This window comes from Geotrypetes seraphini, chromosome 19 (genome assembly GCF_902459505.1).
Source record: "Geotrypetes seraphini chromosome 19, aGeoSer1.1, whole genome shotgun sequence".
Lineage (NCBI taxonomy): Eukaryota > Metazoa > Chordata > Amphibia > Gymnophiona > Dermophiidae > Geotrypetes > Geotrypetes seraphini.
This window is the reverse complement of record NC_047102.1, coordinates 27,847,134-27,866,589: the sequence shown is the minus strand read 5'-3', so window position 1 is coordinate 27,866,589 and position 19,456 is coordinate 27,847,134. Positions and strand designations below refer to the sequence as shown.

The window sequence follows — 19,456 nt, the reverse complement described above, 5'->3', positions numbered from 1 at the left end:
TATTTTACAACAGGGCATCTATAAAAGTATCCAAAAGCACACCTGTTGTATACCTAGATTATGAAAGACATATAGGCCCTGAGAACTATCCCCAGTAGATCCTGCAATTCAAGAATTACAACAATTCACAAATTAGCATTTCCTTCTCTGAAAGGTATTAAATGCACTGGGAAGCTTAGCAAATCTTTAACTTTTAAATTGGTGAGAATTTGGAATGGGCTTCCAGATTCTCTAAGACTGGTAGATCAATTATTTCAATTTCAAAAAAGTTTCAAAACATGGTTGTTTTCACAATAGTTAATTTGATTTTAGCTGTCGTATAGTAATTCTAAGCAATTCAACATACTTTTTTCTAACTTTTTCCATCCATCTAATCTAACCAATTTCTGTTTTTATCCCACAGTTTTTTACTTGTTATGTTTCATTTTTTAACAAACTGTAAACCGAGTCGAGCTCCTTAGGGAGTAGATAAAATGAAGATTAGATTAGATTAGTAACACACAAATAAATACTACACATATTTGTGCCTGCTCCATTTGGGTGCAAATATACATGTCAGCTGTATGGGGGCACTGCTTGGTGTCTCCATTTAAGAGCCTAGAGCAGGGGTGTCAAAGTCCCTCCTCGAGGGCCGCTGACAGGCTCGAAAAGCTGGGGCTCTTCTCCCTGGAAAAGCGGAGACTTAGAGGAGACATGATAGAAACTTTCAAGATCATAAAAGGCTTAGAGAAGGTAGACAGGGACAGATTCTTCAGACTACAGGGAACCACAAGTACAAGGGGGCACTCGCGAAAGCTGAAAGGGGACAGGTTTAGAACCAATGCTAGGAAGTTCTTCTTCACTCAGAGGGTGGTGGACACATGGAATGCGCCCCCGGAGGCTGTGATAGGACAGAGTACACTACAGGGATTAAAATACCGGCTGGATAAATTCCTGAAGGATAGGGGGATTGAGGGGTACAGATAGAGGTAGAGATAGGGTATAGAAAGAGTACAGATAGAAACAAGGGGATTATAGGGCCAAGTCAAGGAACATCGGATAGGTCATGGACCTGATGGGCCGCCGTGGGTACAGACTGCTGGGCAGGATGGACCTCTGGTCTGACCCAGCGGAGGCAACTTCTTATATTCTTAATCCAGTCGGGTTTTCAGGATTTCCCCAATGGATATGCATGAGATCTATTTTTATGCACTGCTTTCATTGTATGCTAATAGATCTCCTGCATATTCATTGGGGAAATCCTGAAAACCCGACTGGATTGCGGTCCTCGAGGAGGGACTTTGACACCCCTGGCCTAGAGGAAACACAGAGGCCTGTTCTATATGGGCTCCCAGGTTCCAAAGCAGAACCCGGTATCAGCAGGTGTAACACTTACACGCTTGCAGTTACACCAGCCATAGACCTGGCATTTCTGGAGGTTTCTAAATGTGGCAAGAACGTGTGTACAGACAGAACTGGGTGCCCTGTCTATGTTTTGCCCATGTCTACACTCCCTAACTATTATGTGCCATAACTTACATGTACCATTACATGCTATGGAGTCCTGCTGGCACTTTTGCATGCAAGCACCTAGATTACAGAATTGTCCTTTACGAGTGTACTACATCACAACTCCATCCAAATTAAGCTCCAAGGACGGCCTACTTGTGTACTGTGTAAATTTATAAATGCTCTTGCTGGCTGTACACGGGCAAGTGTATTCACCTACGCAAGTCTATAAGAGCCATTTTCTACTTATTTGTTCAATTTTTTAGCCCAACCAGAACAAATCAGGTATTCAAGCATTTCCCCTATCTAATGTCCCTGGGGTAGTGGAGGATTAAGTGACTTGCCCAGGGTCACAAGGAGCAGCCCAGGATTTGAACCCACAACGCCACACTCCCTCCTCCTTTTCTATGGCTTGAACATGCTTTACATGTGGAACGTGCTTTATCAAGTTTCAAATTTATGAAAATATTTTTCCAACCGCTTGTTCAGATTTCTAAACGGCTTACAATATAAAATTTCATAAAAACACATAGAAGCAAGGGATATCAACCGATCTACTTAAAATCATTGATAAAAGTATGGACTTACTTCACACAATAGGGTAGTGGGGGAAGAACTACATTTGTCATAGAAAAGGTATTACATTTAAGGGAAAAAACAAAGGGGGAAGGTAACAATTTGCTTAGTTTAGCTTAGCTTTAGCTTGGCTTTGTCCTTAGAAGGACAAAATACTTTGTCAGTAGTAAACTTAATATCCTCCGTAAAGATTCTTCACGCAACATCATCAAGCATTTAGGCCTAACCTAGGTGATGACAGGTCAAACATACCAAGCTTTATGGGCTCCTCATCATATGTCAGTTGCAGGCCTTCCGTCTACTAACATACGTTGGTCTTATAAATCCCATAAGGGAACATTATCCCCTCTCTTTTACTAACGCGTCCATAGACTAACTTGCAAGCGTTAGCGTTTAGCGTATCTTCGTAAGAGAGGGCCTATGTATGTATGTTGTATGACTGTCGCCGCACTTTTTAATTTTGGACTCAGTCTTAGGACATCATCAAGTCAATCCTCGCAACTGCAGAACATCTTGTATTTCAGCTCTACTACTCTGGCAGATAGCATGGATGCTAAGCAACTCAAACTCTTAGACATCTTAGTTGTGGTGCTTAAGAAATCAATTTTACAAATTCACAATCTGAGTTCTCATTGGCAGAGAAGTTGGGCGTGATCCAATCCATAAAAAAAGACCCGGCTTTCCTTGGATAATTTTCTTCTCTCCAACAAATACTAGTTTTGTACTTGGTGGTGGGTTTTTGTTTGTTTTTTTTTGAAACATGGTAGTATTGATCCTTACATTATATTAAAATTGATTACCCTTTTTCACAATATGTTTATTATCCATGCTTACATTTTCTGAATATACAGCTTAATTATGCTTACAATGTTTACTTACTCTTTTGCCTGGTTTTCTTTATTTACTAACTCATTGATACTAATTTGCTAGTTTTTACTATGTGTGTTAGCTTCTTTGTACAATGTTTTGAAATGTTTAAATAAAAATTCATGGATAAAAGGAAAAGCTTCTTGAACTATGGAAGTTACTTTAGAAGCATCTCCATGTGCAAATAGCAACATGTGAAGTCTGAATATACATCTATATGACAGTTTCCTAAAACCAGTATCTATATGGGGAAATCCATACCACACAAACATTTCAAGGGCTTGTGGTAAGAGTGTACACTTCCCCCTCCGTATTCGCAAATTCCATATCTACGGATTCACTTATTCGCGGTTTTAAACAAAAAAATTACTTTCATTTTTCGGGCTATTTTAAACCCTGTAAGCCCCCCCCCCCCCCTTAAGCCTTACCTGGTGGTCTAGCGGGTTTTCGAGGCAGGAGCGATCTTCCCACGCTCCGTGCAGATCGCTCACAGGAAATGGCTCGAGAAACTACGGGAGCTCAAGGCAGCCATTTCCTGTGAGGGATCTGTATGGGGCAGGAGCGTGGGAAGATCGCTCCTGCCTGAAAACCCGCTAGACCACTAGGTAAGGTTTAAGGGGGGGGGGGGGGGCTCACAGGGCTAAAAATAGCCGGAGGAAGCGGGAGATAAGGGCAGAACCGGCCAGAATATTATTCACGGTTTTTCAATATTTGCGGGCCGGCTCTGCCCCTCACCCCCGCGAATACGGAGGGGGAAGTGTAGTTTGGACTTCCTGTGGGCAGGATAAAAATTTACATGTGTATTTCCTATTTTACAAAGGTCGGGTTTTCCATCAGCTCAAAGACATACATAGAATTTTTAAAAGTGCTCTTTTCGACAAGGGCTTTGCATTTGGAATGAAGAGAGTAATTCTCTGTTAATCGCCCCTTGTTTTATTTTTACCTCCAAGATGAAGAAGACTAAAAACTGCAGCCTCATTGCTTAATTGGGATTGCTACATTATGGAAGTAGCGCAAAATCGCCACTTCCACGTGGAAGCTGTCAGGTTCATGGTGCTCATTTTTTATGTGTTTATTTGTAAAATGGCGGCTGTAGCTGTGCATGCCAGCAAATACAGATGCACTCCTAGCATGCCCTTTACAAAAAGTTCAACGTTCAGCAGAGCCTTTTGTAAAATACCCCTCGAATATAGCATATCCTGGAGTATTTGCAAAGTCTACTACTTATCATTTCTATAGCGCTGCCAAACATATGCAGCATTGTATATTAAGCATATGAGACAATCCCTACACAATAGAGCTTACAAACTAATCAAAACAAGACAAATGGGGGCTAGGGATTTTCTCACAGAGGGAATGATAAAAGTAAGAGTTAGGAGTTAAAAACAACTTCGAAAAAGTGGGCTTTTAGCCTAGATTTGAACACCACCAGAGACGGAGCTTGGCGTACTGACTCAAGCAGTCTGTTCCAGGCATATGTTACAAAAAGATAGAAGGGACAGAGTCTGGAGTTTGCAGTAGAGGAGAAGGGTACAGATAAGAGACACTTGAATGGAGTTCCCAGGGATGAGTATAGGGAGAGATGAAAGATACTGAGGAGCTGCACAGTGAATGGATAGGTCTCCAATGAAGCGACTTGAGAGGGGTAATGTAAGCATTGCGACACTGGTGGAATCTAAGTTGTGCAGTAGAATTTTGAACAGACTGAAGGGGGCGAGAGCGGGTTTAGTGGAAGACCTGTGAGAAGCAAGATACAGTAATCTAGGCGAGCGGTGATGAGTGTGGATAAAGATTTTGGGAGTGTGCTCAGAAAGGAGAGGTCAGATTTTGTTGATATTATAGAGGAAAAAAATGACAGGCTTTAGCGGTCTGTTGGATCTGTGCAGAGAAAGAGAGAGCAATCAAAAACGAGCTGACAAGACAGGGAGGATCCGAGTGTTTTCCACAGAAATAGAGAACGTGAGGAGAGATGGGTTTTGGAGGAAAGATAAGAAGCTCAGCCTTGGTCATGTTCAGTTTTAAATGGCGGTGAGACATCCAGGTAGCAATGGCAGGCAGGCAGGCTGAGACTTGAGTCTGGATTCCTATAGAAACTTCTAGAGTACAGAGCTAGATCTGGGAGTCATCAGCTAAAAGGTGATACTGAAAACCAGGGGAGGAGATCAGAGCACTGAGGGAATGAATATAGATGGGGAAAAGATCCCAAGACAGAGCCCTGAGGTACCCTGACTGATAGCGGGATAGCAGTGGGGCAAGATTCACAAGAACATGCACTAAAAGTGCCATGGGAGAAATAAGAAGTAACAGAGCCCTGAAATCCAAGTGAGGAGAGCAGATAGATCGAGAAGGAAAGCTCTATTATTTTCAACATTCATTATCATTATAAAGCAATAATCTCATCTCAAGGCTTCCCCCTCCCCCCCCCCCACAGTTCATTTGATTTTTGTAGGAGTAACATGGTCTTGCTCCCTCTCTACTGATATAGTTTATTCATTACGGACATCACTGTTTTGCTGTCTTTGGAGTTAGAGTAGTTGTGAGGTAAAGGCTAAGCAGTTCAGGGAGCAACGTCTACATATCTAAAGGAACGCAATTTGAAGTGTGATTTTTAAGAACTCTTAAATGGAAAAATATGTGCATTTATCAGCTTAGCAGATTAAAACAACATATAAAAAGGGTGAAGGATCTTTGAAAGTGCCCGTGAAAGGATCACAAAGCACACAATGTGTGGCGAGTATTGCTAAAGCATGCCATTGTGTAAGCCATGCATCTTAAACGTCGTTAGGCAATTACCTTACACTCTAGATGTATAGGCACCCAAGCACCATGTGGCTCAAATTCTCAATTTTATTTGGCAATTGGTTGAGCTACAAACTCGCTTCATTGGGCATGACAACCTAGTTTTAAGTGTCATTTAATTTTCATTTTGAAATATAATTACAAAGTGTTCACTGTAAGATATCACTCGTCTGCAAATGTGTCAAGATTAATTTGTGCCAGCTTATTCACAAGTGTCAATAGTTAATTACTGTGTCGTCTCTGGATGGCTAAATGACATTCTAACTTTGGAGATTTTACAGTGCTCCTTTATATTATTTTCCATTAGGGGATGAGTCCATATTCCTGCATGTGGGCAAATATTCAAGCACATAAAATACCACAAGTCACAACTCATTAAAATCAACAGAGCGTATATCGCTCCGTACCTCTATAAAACACATTTAACAGAAAAGATAATTCCAGTAATAATGTCAGATTCCTAAAAACTGCACATTAATTTGGATCAGTCTGATGTAAGGCCCAAGGGACGTCTGCTGTATAGAAGCTTTGTTGAATTGCTGCGCTCCGAGGCAGAGGAGCAATGCCTATGGAAAGCATATGTTTGATGCTTACATCTCCTAGAAATACAGTGGTACCTTGGTTTGCAAGCATAATTCATCCCAGAACCATTCTCGCAATACAAAGCAAATTTCCCCATGGGAATTAATGGAAACTGGGCCGATTCGTTCCACATCCCCCAAAACTCGTCTCATTAATTACCAGAGTTGTATCTTTAGCGACGCCTCCACGGCTGCCTCGGCCACGGACCTATCGGCACGGCTCCTCCAGTTCTCTTGGGGAGGATTCTGCCGCTGTTCGCTGCCTCTCCCGGTGGACGATGAAGGTCTCTCTCCCACGGAGGACCCCCGGCGTCCCGCCTCCTCGGCGCTCTCCGTTTCCCAGCCCGCCAATGAGTCCATGCCCTCTGCCAAGCTCCACCCCATTTTGATTGCGCTTCCTGTTTCCGGCGGAGCTGGATGCGGCATGGGCAAGGTGGCGGTGCTGGCGTGGGTTGCGCTCGTTTATCGAGTCAACGCTCATTTTGCGAGTTAAAGTTTGCTCGAGTGTTTTGCTTGTCTTGCAAAACACTCGCAGACCGCGTTACTCGCAAACCGAGGTTCGACTGTATTTTGGAACGTCACTGATGGCTTATCTTTGAACTTGAATGCTCTGTTGTGAAGAAAGAAGGCTTTAAACTATGCAAAGTATTCATTCACTAAAGAGTCAGAGGAACACCTTGGTTATTGATGAGGCCAAACAAACCAATTTCCATCTTTAACCTCCAAGCTACCTAGTCTCTTGTGCAGTGTGGGGTAAAAATTTATTTGAGCCACAGCCCCGCTCAGGGCTGCTGCAAAGACATTGGGCAATCTAGATCAGGGGTGTCCAATGTCGGTCCTCGAGGGCCGCAATCCAGTCGGGTTTTCAGGATTTCCCCAATGAATATGCATGAGATCTATTTGCATGCACTGCTTTCAATGCATATTCATTGGGGAAATCCTGAAAACCCGACTGGATTGCGGCCCTCGAGGACCGCCATTGGACACCCCTGATCTAGATGAACCTTGAGCAGACAAATGGGTTTTAAGTCATCTTCAAAAATGGTCTATATTGCTGCTTAGAGTGTCTGGCAACCCATTCCATAATTTTGCAGCTGCCACTGAAAAAGCTGACTGACACGGCTACATAATGTACGGCAGGGCTGCCCAAGTCCGGTCCTCGAGATCCACTGGCAGGCCAGGTTTTCTGGATATCCACAATGAACCTGCATGAGAGAGATTTGCATACCAAGAAAGCAGTGCAGGCAAATCTCTCTCATGCATATTCATTGCAGATATCCTGAAAATCTGGCCTGCCCGTAGATCTCGAGGACCGGACTTGGGCAGCCTTGATGTACGGTATCTGTCATCAACCGCACAGCTGTTTTGTAGATCTTAACTTCCTCCCAGGTGAATTTAAGGCGCTGTGCTTGATCTTTAAATTAGTTCATTTACAATGTCAATCAGCAGTAAGTGGCATTTTCACCGAATGTCAACCAGTGAGGAAATTGCGTTCAGAGGACCAACTATATTTGGAGGTACCCTTGAAACAGGTAAAATCTGGGGTCTGTCGACGAACAACGGGTGCAGTATTATGGAACAATCTACCTTTTGAAGTACAGAAAGCATCAACTTTGCTAAATTTTAGAACGTTACTGAAGACGGAGTTATTCAGACGCAGCTTTTCTTCCTGATTGCCAGACAGTAAATAAGCTGTTTAAAAAGCAGTTATTTTTCAGTGCTGTCGTGCAATGTGCGTGACACCTTGCGCTTTGTGTTTTAATTATGAATGTTATTCTGTAACTCGCACAGAACTAGAGGATGGCGCAAGTAATAAATTTTGAAACAAATAAAATAACACAGCCAACACCCGATGAAAGGACCAAGGTGCCTGCCCATATAATTCCCGAGGTACCATCATCAAAACTTTGGACCACACCCTCCGTTTAACAGGCAAGCAATGAAGTCGTTTTAACACTGGGGTCATCGAAGCAAATCTGTTGTTTCCCGCAACCTCTCTTGCAACGATTGTAACCTGGCCACTCCTCAGTGGCGTAGTAAGGGAAGTATGGAGCTGGTTTGCCCCAGGTGCTGTCTTGGTGGGGGTTCTGGCGCCTGTCCTCCTCTCTGCCCTCCCTGTTCTTTCCCCACCCCCACTACCACGTACCCCTTCCGTTCCCACATATCTTTCAACGCTCCCAGCTCGAGCAGCAACCCAAACCTGCTGCTCGCGCCAGCATCGGCTCTTCCTCTGACTTCACTTCCTGCTCGTGCTGTGAACGTTAAATAGGTATGGGGGAGGGGCAGGGGACGGAGAAGAGGGAAGGGGAGGGGCACCACTGACCTGGGTGTGTCTCACCCTCACTACACCATTGCCCTTCCAACATCCCAATGCCTTCTCCTGGGTGTTTTTGTTTCGGACGTCTTTTTTTTTTTTTTTTTTGCTGAAAATTGTTCAAAAAGACATATCCACTTTCCCCCCCCAAAAGAGATAGATGTCTTGCAGTTTGGAAAATGGGCCTGTTTTTGTGCATGTTCCCAAAATGTCTAAAGTCAGATTTAGATGTCATATCGAAAAATGCTCCTTCACATTTCTTCAAGGGCTGTTTCCATGTCCACATATCAAGTATAACTCAGCAATATTCACTATCTGATTTCAGACATTTTAAAAATATTTGCGCAATAGGGCTCCAAACAAAAAGGCCTTTTTCAATCTAAAACCAGTCTCACCTGTTCCTGCTGTTGGCGCGCAAGGTCCATTTGCTGCCGCTGTTTTTCGATTTGCGAAGCTGCCAGCTTTTTCTGTTCATCGTGCGCAGCCAGGAGCTGCTCCCGCAAACTGATTAGCTGGGTGATCATCGTGGAAAGCTGCCGTTCTTTTTCTGCCAAACTCTCTGGTGTACCTACACGGAAAGGATAAGCTACTGTCAGTATAAACATTCAAGGTACAACAGAAAATATATATAAAATCTACACAGAATTCCAGCTCCTGACAGTTTCCTTCAGCTGAAAGATGGATTAGACGTTGTCTTAACTATGAATCGTAGCTTCAAGCTTAAGCCCAATTCCTTAAGGAATAGATTGTCAGGGTTATTTAATATGGCAGGAGAGGTTCCTACCCAGTTAATAGCATTGATATCCAGATAACTAATCGGGCAAGTAGAACCAGATACGAAACAATCCTAACTATGCCTTGTTAGTGATCTGGATATCAGCTGGACCCTGATCATTTCTGGGAGTTGCCAAAGACCCAAATATCCATGCAAATATCCAGATATGGCCCAGCACTATCTGGGTCTAATTCAGCCTGTAGTGGTCAACATATGAAAACACGCTGACAACCGAGAGCGAATATTGATTGGTCAGAGTTTCTCATAGAGACACTACAGGAAAGAAGTCTCTTAGACCAGTGTTTCCCAAGTTGGTCCTTGAGTACCCCCTTGCCACTCAGGTTTTCAGGAACAGGGAATGGGACTTGATTTGCTGCCTTTCTGTAGTTACAATGAAAGGGATACTTATTTAGCACTTGGGTTAAGCGACTTGCCCAGAGTCCCCAAGTTGTTGCAGTGGGAATTGAACCCGGTTCCCCAGCTATTGCACTAACCACTAGGCTATTCCTAGCCACAATGAAGAAGCATTAAAGAGATTTGCCTACAATGGAGGCAGGGTATGCACATCAATCTCATACATATTCATTAAACCCATACACTATAAAGAAGCTACTATCCACATTCAATTCTAATATAATAACATAACGTTAACATTATGTGTATTATTACTAAAAAATATTTTGTGCAAGAATTGCCCATATACATATTTCAATTTCAGTTTCACCCCTCCACACTCACTATCCAATGTTCATATTACATCTGGAAAGCGGATGTGGCGGACAAGAAGAGGTCTTTCGTGAGGTTGAATTTTTTTAATTCAATTGATTATATCAAGGACATTGGACATTTTTTTTTGAGAATGGACATTTCCCTGCTGCCTACTTTGGGCGCTTAAAGTCTTATGCCAAAAAGGGATAGGTGTTTTTTTTAATTATTATTATGCCCCTCTAAGTGTATAGCCCTCAATGGAGACTGCCCAACTTTGTTGGTTAGGTTGAGAACTTTTCAGCGGCCCCTCGTACAGTATACAGTAGCTACTAACGATGGCCCATCCTGATAGCTTCTCCTGTAAATGTGTAAACAGCATGTTTACATACGAATACTGCATACGTGTGTAAATGATCATTTCCAAAAGTCACTATTTCACACAACAGGAAAACTACAAGGGTGTGTGGTTTGGCGGCAGCTTCAGCAGAACAAAAATCTACACAGACACTTCCCATTTTGCATTTTTTTAGGGGGGGGGGGAGCAAGATTCCCTGTCAAATTTACATCAGCTCAAATGCACATTCTGACATAGACTTGATATGAGAGATTAAGAAATTAATTCTTCTGTATCCCTGATTATTTCCACTTCCAAAGTGAAGAAAGTTTTGTTGTACACAACTAGGTTTATAAACTGAAGAGCCACGCATGGGTGTGGCACCGCTTACATATGGACATTGCAAAATCTCTGCATCCACATAAAACATAGAACCACGATGGAAGATAAAGGCCCTCCTTCTCTGTGGGCTCCCACACAAAAAGCAGGTGCAGAGAGAGCCCAGCCGCTTTTGTCACGTACATTTTGAATTTTCTAACAGTCAAAGGGAAGCAACACGTGTGCCCTGCTTTTGAGCATTTGCTTACAATGTACCTGGGCTAAAAGAGCCGACATCTATTGCTAACTACATGAGCAATTCAGAATTATTCCCATTCATGGCTTTAGTGAGCGCAGAATCCTTTTATGAACTGGTTGTAAAATACGCGACACTCAAGCTTTTTGTTTTTTTTGAAAGGAATAGTAGATGCAAGTATTTGGGACAGACTTCATTCTACCAAAGAACGAGGAATATGTGAATGTTAAAGAAGAGAAAAATGACCAGGGTCCATTTGGGAGCAAAAAAGAATTTGAATACTAACAATGAAACAATCATGAGTCTACCTATCATAATAATTATATTGATCACTTGTCAAGCATAACAGAAACAGGCATCATATAAATTGACCACTGTTTTTACTGCATTATCATGTCAGCTTTTAAGTCCTATAATGTTGTAAGATAGCAATAGGAAGACCCCAGTACCAAACACACAACCCTACAGTGTCAGAGAAAAAGAAATGCAAATACTTCAACAGACATGATTCATTTTGCTTATGGCAGGCTGAATTGCAGTAAATTATCAGGTTTAAAAAAAATTGTTATTAAAGGGTGATTATTGGAGGTAGGCGATTATATATTGTATTCTCCAATAATCACCCACCCCGTTTCAAGGTTCCAAAACACCATAACATTTGGTTTTAAAGACAACCCAAAATTCTGCGAATAATCGTCCACACCTCCCTTTGGCAATTCTCTCCTCCACCCTCCATCTCCTCCCGAGAAAACCACTTCTCAAAAAATCTCATTAGCTGCCGATGGTACACCGAATTACTTACAAGGTATGTCTAGTCACAATACTTTATAAATCTCCCTCCTGTATTGACAGAATCTTGATACCCTTTACCCCCACCCGATCACTTAGATCCAAATTGTCCAATCCTTTCTTAAACCCCTGTACTGTACTCTGCCCTATTACGCCCTCTGGAAGCGCATTCCAGGTGTCCACCACTCGTTGGGTAAAGAAGAACTTCCTAGCATTCATTTTAAATCTGTCCCCTTTCAACTTTCATACTACAGCTCACCTTCCAAAACCACCTTGGGCTGTTTCGATGCATACATTACACTTCAGAGCATTCAACATTCTCCTTTATCCTTTTCGGAGACTGGTTTCATTTACATTTACAGGGTTAATATCTCACTCCCACATACTCATTCAGTTACATCTTGCATACCTTTGAACTCTGCATGCAAATTCTTTTACACATGTATAATTCTCTTACAGTCAAACAATAATATTGGATTTAACTTACATCGGTCTGTTGGTAGCTCAGCCTCAAAAGAGCACTTAGTAATAAGAATAGATCCCCAGAACAAGAGGGATACTATTGTATAAGTCTGATACAATACAACTGTATTGCATTGCTGATTGGCAAGAAATACACATTCGTTTTGATTAGTTATACTAGACAGTCATTTTTCATTTACACAAAGTAATGCACGCATATATATTTCACACCCCTTCTTAAAACATCCAAAAAACCTAATGTTATGGATGTGGTGGGTGTGACTTCTGAGAGAAATTGAGAAGTTTTTAAACTAGGAAGAAGGGGAAAGCCGACAGTTGACCAAGAGTCGATGGTTTGGGATACCATGCAGGAAGATAGCGGGGAAGACTCACTGGATCATAGGCAAGACAGAAATCCTGATGGATCGAGAGGGACACAAGAGGGAAGGAAATGCAAGAAAGTAACAGGCCACAAACTCAAGTGTATGTACACGAACGCAAGGAGCCTAAGGAATAAGATGGGGGAATTGGAAGCTAAGGCACAAAAAGATAACTTTGACATCATCAGCATCATAGAAACATGCTGGAACTAGGAAAATGTCTGGGACACTGTGCTACCGGGATACAAGCTATACTGCAGAGACAGAGTAGGTCAAAAAGGTGGGGGTATTGCCCTATACATCAAGGAGGGAATTGAGTCTACCAGTGAGAACACACCAGAAACGAAAAATAAGGTAGAGTCTATGGGCCAAAATTCCAGGAACAAATGGAACGGAAACGAAGATCGGCATCTACTATCAACCCCCAGGGCAGTCCGAAAAAATTGATGGAGAAATGACAGACAAGATTAAACACAACTGGAATTCAAGACAAAGTTGAACAAACTGGAATGTACGTAGGTGAGGCTGGACTCATTTAGAGCACTGGTCTTTAACCCGGGGGCCACCGCATGTGCGGACTGCTGGGCACGATGGACCACTGGTCTGACCCAGCAGCGGCAATTCTTATGCTCTTATATTAAAGAGGGACATACATATGTAGTTATGACTCCAAATGAAGTTTGACTATATAAATGAGGAAATAGAACAAGTTTCTGCCTTTTGAAGCATACTCTCTTTTATTTGTTCATCATTTCCATTTGTATACCATTCTGTTTATTCTTCACACATGTAATTAAATTCTGAAATTCATTGTCAGAGAATGTGGTGAAATCAGTTAGCTTATCAGGGTTTAAAAAAGGTTTGGACAATTTCCTAAAAGAGAAGTCCATAGGCCATTATTGAGATGGCTTGGGGAAATCCACTGCTTATTCCTAGGATAAGCAGCATAGAATCTGTTTTGCTATTTGGGATCTAGCTAGGTGCTTGGCCACTGTTGGAAGCAGGATATTGAGCTTGATGGACATAGTAGAAACACATCAGCAGATAAATGCCAAATGGCCCATCTAGTAAATTTTCCTTCCTCTTAGCTATTTCTGGGCCAGAACCCAAAACTCTGCCCGGTACTATGCTTAGGTTCCATCTACTGACATCTCCTTCGGTCTGTCCCAGTATGGCAGTTCTTATTTATCCATTCAATTTTCTATACCAGTGTATCGCAAACTATGTGCCTCCTGACATTTCAGTGTGCCGCGAGACGCTGGGGAGGAGGAGAGGCGTCGATTGACTGCCTACAGGACGTGCCTCTCGTACTGAGAGGCACATCCTGTGAGCAATCAGCCAGGACCAGCACCTCTCCTTCCCTCTGCGAGTCTTCCCTGCCGGCATCCCCCACTGGGCCCGTCTAGAGGGCCTTCTTGCAAGCACGGACATCAACGTGATGACATCGTTCATGCGTGGACGTCAATACAATGACATCACGCATGCACGTGACATCATTGTGTCAACGTCTACACGCTTCCAGATGCCTCGAGCTACGGCCACTACATTTAGTGTGCGGCAGTTCGACAGTTTGCGAGACACTGTTCTATACCATTCTCGTGAGGGATCTCAGAACGGTAAACTATTGCTTGTTAGCCAACAGAGCACATCGTAAGCACATTGACTTCCAAAATAACTCATTTGTATTGTCTGAACTACAGAATAGGCTTATTGCTGCTGACTTCTGCTAAAATGCACAATGCAGACCCATTTTAAATGTTTTGTTATTTTCTTATAAATATAAATGTTTCTTCCTAGTGAGATGGTATGTTTAACACTGCCAACATTGGTAAAAAGTTATGTGCATACTTTTCACTGTATGGAGACTACTGGATTTTCAAGACCAAAATACACATAACTTTGCTTTAAAAGCCACTTTTGGAAAACTATATATACACATTTACCTCTGTATTTAATAGGCATATAAGATCTTTTATTAAAATGTGATAGGTAGTTAGGAGACAAATCTATATATGGGTACCAGCAATTTAGGTGCCAGAGGGTGTGGGATAGGAATCTTGTCTATAAAAGGAACCTAGGCACCTAAGTTCCATCATTGAATACTAGTTTAGTCAGCTAGCTATCAATGCACCTAAAATTTAGTCACTCATAGAGCTGATGTAAGGGCATGAGTCTAAATGTGGCAGGGATGCATGCAATTTACACAGTTTTGTATTCTAACCCTTGGGATTCCCCTCTTTCAAATATGTGCTATATAAGCAAGCGGCCATTTGCAAAATAAAGCTTAGACACACGAGGGGCATTATCAATAGGACATCTAAATCCAATTTTGAGCATTTCTCACAAGATGTTCAAAGGTCGTGGTGGCGAAACGGCCATTTTCAAAATCACTGGACGTCCAAATGTGTGTTGTTGTTTTTTTAATAACCCATTTGGATGTCTTGGCCATCAGGATATCCAAGCTTAGGATGCCTGACTTTGTTGGCCTTTATCAACCACAAAAACGTGCAAATTAAAAACGTCCCTATCCAGACCATTTGGACATGGAAGGGACCAGCATTGTAATGGACTAGGCTATACAGACATGTCAACAGAGCAGTGGGGCACCTTAGAAGGCACTGCTGTACACTTGTAAATTCACAATCTGTTTGTTTACGCATTATGTATCTTAACTTTGTAACCCATTCTGAGCTCGTCAGGGAGAATGGGACATAAAATGAACCTTCCAAAATTCCCCCCCAACTTGCTATACCCACCCCAATAGCCCTTATGGCTGCAGGTGGCATCTATATGGCATCTATATAGTAGGGTTTTGGTGGCCTCAAGCTTTCCTTCATAAATGCAGTAGTTAGAGTGGGTTCATAGACAAAATCGCGCGAGACAACGGCGCGCCGACAACTGAGCGCAAGGTTGAAGGCGCGCCGAAGTAAAGCACTATTTTAAAGGGCTCCGACAGGGGGTGTTGGTGGAAGGTTGACGGCGCGCCAAAGTAAAGCACTATTTTAAAGGGTTCCGACAGGGGGTGTTGGTGGGGAACCCCCCTATTTTACTTAAAAGACATTGCGCTGGCATTGTGGAGGGTTTGGGGGGTTGTAACCCCCCTCATTATACTTGAAACCAAATTTTTTGCCTGTTTTTTAGGGAAAAAGTTCAGTCGGAGCCCTTTAAAATAGTGTTTTTCTTCGGCACGCCATTAACCTTGCGCTCAGTTGTCGGCGCACCGTTGTCTCGCGCGATTTAGTCCCGTCACCTTTAGAGTGGCTTATGAGCCTGGGTCCTCCTCTCTACTTAAGACACCTGCGTGCTGCTCTACCAGGCTTTTCCATACCAAATGCTGCTGTTCTGAAGACAAGTTTATACTGTGTCGTTCAGATCTTTGTGGAGCGGGAGGAGGTCAGTGACCACTCCAGTGGTCATATGGTGGGTTTGGGTATATATATTGGCAGTTAGGCGCTTTTAAAACAGGTCTAGCTCTGGACGTCTAAGTTCTATCCTGGACATCTTGGGAAATGTTTGATTATCACCGCAAAACGTCCCAGAGCTAAGCCCGCCCAAAGCCTGCCCATAACATGCCTCCAACATGCCCCCTTGAACTTTGGACGCACAGTGGCTAAGAAGCAGAGCAAGACGTCCAAAAAGTCAGCTGTGAAACTCAGCACTTGGGCGTTTAGGTGAGAAAAACGTCCAAGTGCCACTTTATGCTGTCTTTTGGACGTCTCTCTTTTAAAAAAATGTTTATTAATTTTTCAAAACGAATACAAAGCGCCAGGAATTATACAGACATTAATAATTAATCAAAGTAAGCACTTCAATTCAATCAATAACAATGCAGAAGATAAATATCCCTCCCTTCCCATCCAACAAAATGAGCCCCCATACTAGTATTTAAGCGTATAAATGTGAGCACCTAAGTCAGGGATGCAGGACGTCAGGGTGTAAGTCCAACAAACAGGCCAGGTTTTCAAAATATCTCTAATATGAATGAGACAGATTTGCATTCAGCGGAGGTGGTATCCATACAGATGTATCGCATGCATTTTCATTAGGAATAGCCTGAAAATCTGGCCTGTTACTAGCTTTTTACACATACCTGTAACTTCCCCTACACAAACGGTGGAAAAGTTTATTAAAAAAAGCATTTCTGTTGAAAAAGTAGATACTTCATAGGGTATTTTAACTTTTGCAATTCCATCTATGTAGAATTCCTTGTCACCTTCTATCAGATGTGAGATGAATTATCTTAGATATAGGAAAAAGCTGAAGACTTGGCTATTAGATAAATTCTTTGGTTAACCTACAGTATGGCCTGGCTTCTTCCTGTTTTTTTTAAATATTTTGATCTTTGGAACGGTTAATGTAGCTGGTTTCAAAAAAATGGTTTGGACAAGTTCCTGGAGGAAAAGTCCATAAACTGCTGTTGAGACAGACATGGGAGAAGCCACTGCTTGCACTGGATCGGTGGCATGGAATGCTGCTACTATTTGAGGTTTTACCAGGTATTTGTGACTTGGATTGGCCTACGTGAAGACGAGATACTGGTCTGATCAGAAGAACATAAGCATTACCTCTACCGGGTCAGACCAGGGGTCCATCGTGCCTGGCAGTCCACTCCCGCGGTGGCCCTCCAGGTCCATGACCTGAAAGTGTTCCCTACCCAATCTAAAATGTCCATACCCTATTCGCTCAATGTCCTGTAAGGTAAACCTCTATCTGTACCCTGCAAGGTTATTCTTATGTAATGTTCTAATTGCAATTCCTTATCTTTTGTGAACTGATCTTGAGCTTTTTGGATTAGGCAGTAAATATGAAATGCTCTGTTGCTGTTTTTCTCTTTAAAATGAAGCCTGCTTTCTTAATTCTTTCTATTTAGAAATGGATCGAAGCCGGTGTACTTCTGTGCTAGTGATTTAGACAAAAACATTTAAAAAGGCTTCTTCCTTGAAACAAAATGAGAGGAATCCTTTTAAAATTCAAGGTGAGGGGCAGGAAGGAGCCCAAGCATTTTAAACACAGAAGTTCTGCACCCTCTTAGAAAATGCAGCCTTACCACCTCAGTTACCCGTTACCCTCTCATTTCAATCAAGTAAAAGCATCGCCCTCTGTCTCAGTACCAGCAAAACACAAGTGCTAACAGGCTTTTCAAATAACAGGCAGCAAAAGGAAGAACATCAGGAAAACAGGCAGTAAACACGTCTGTTTTTACTAACGCTACACCTTCCATCAGCTTTCCTCACTTCTGAATGTAAACTGGATCTGTTCTCTCACTGTCAACAGTACTGGGCCTTTTTGTTCCATGGGGTCTCCTTTATCCCCCAACCACATCTGTCTTACGTTTCTTTCAGATTTGTCAGGTGGATCAGTGCTCCCCGGGGCCTGCTCCAGCTGAAGCATTTTAATTTGACTAAACACCTGATTTATTTTATCTCCCCGATGAGAAAGGCAGTTTGTCTTAATAGAGCCTGTCAACCCATAGTCCCATTCACAGCAATTTACAGGCAGTCAGGGATGCTGGAAGAGCGCTACGATTCTGTGTTTCATCCTCCTCCAGAAAGCACCTAAAAGCCGCTATTCACTGCTATTGCTTGTGGCCTTTCAGAACTGAATTAACTTTTCATTCAACCAATTATATTTGTTGTGAATAACTTATCTGTAAAATTGCGACATTTACTACTGATTTTATTAAACTTTGGCTCGGTCGCAAAATGGTCTTCAGTAAGGAAGGGCCAGACACTTTTACTTGGGGGCCTTTATTGTCCCATCCTTAAAAATCATTAGTCCCCGTAGGGCTTCTTCATTTGCAACTATAGCCCCTACAATATGGAATTCGTTACCATCACATTTAAGGTCTGAACTAAATTTAAAGATGCATACGATTGCTAAATGATCTCTGGGTCCATCCTTGCCAAATTCATATTCAACATGGATATGATTCCTCCCATTTCCCTCTTGTTTTTAACCTTAGTTGTACTCTTTTCTTTTTAAAATTGTATTTCTCCCTAATAGCCTATTGTTTTCATGTAAGTAATGCCGTGTCACTAATATGTATGTTAATTGTTCCCCTTTTTAATTGTCAAACGCTTAGAATTTATGATTAGCGTTTTATCAAATTTTAATAAACTTGAAACTTGAACTTGAGTCCTTTACCCCACTTATGAGAAGCTGTTGAGTTGCACCAAAATGCTTCAGAAAGGAGCTACACAAATACAAACCTAAGAACAAACTTCCTGTCATAAGTTCCAGCCTGAGGGGAACGTTTTCCCTCACAAAATAGTTTTATTCCCTTCTTTCTTCCCTGTTTTACCAAAATGATTTATTCACTTGATTTACAGTTCCTTCTGAAGGACAATTTAATAATGTAGGTGCCTGTATTTACTCATCCTCTATGCTTGTAAATATATAGAATATTCTAGTACTTATGCATGTACGCTTAACTGCAAAAATGACAGCAGGGTACCTAAGTGCTAGCCTGTAATTGCATGTGTACGTTCCATACCATATCAATACAAGGGGAGAATACACATGGCTCATGTTTCACCCATAGCATTCAGGCACTGCTCTCTCTAAGCTGAGCGGGTGTCCTCCAACTGCATTGCTGCCAGTAGGGGATGCTGCTTCAATATTGTGTTTTCAATCCCTAAGGCCAGGTGGGTAACCCTGGAGTCCTGCAGAGCGTGCCTGCCCCTTACTATTGAAAATGTGCTAATGAAACAGCACCACCCACTGGCAGGACTGTAGGTGGAGGATTCCCACTCAGCTTAAACAGGGCTTACAGGACACTGTATGTTACACACATCTCTGCCACATTTAGG

The 19,456-nt window shown here is 42.3% G+C and overlaps 1 protein-coding gene across 15 annotated transcripts in view; it reads right to left on the bottom strand.

Moving 5' to 3' along the window:
• Positions 1 to 19,456, bottom strand: part of SOX6 (SRY-box transcription factor 6) — a 945,693-nt gene that overhangs the window by 316,060 nt on the left and 610,177 nt on the right. For all 15 annotated transcript variants that reach the window (XM_033928339.1, XM_033928344.1, XM_033928338.1 and 12 more), the window contains one exon: positions 9,021 to 9,193. In XM_033928339.1, coding sequence (XP_033784230.1) covers positions 9,021 to 9,193 — 173 coding nt within the window. The remainder of the gene's footprint in view (positions 1 to 9,020; positions 9,194 to 19,456) is intronic.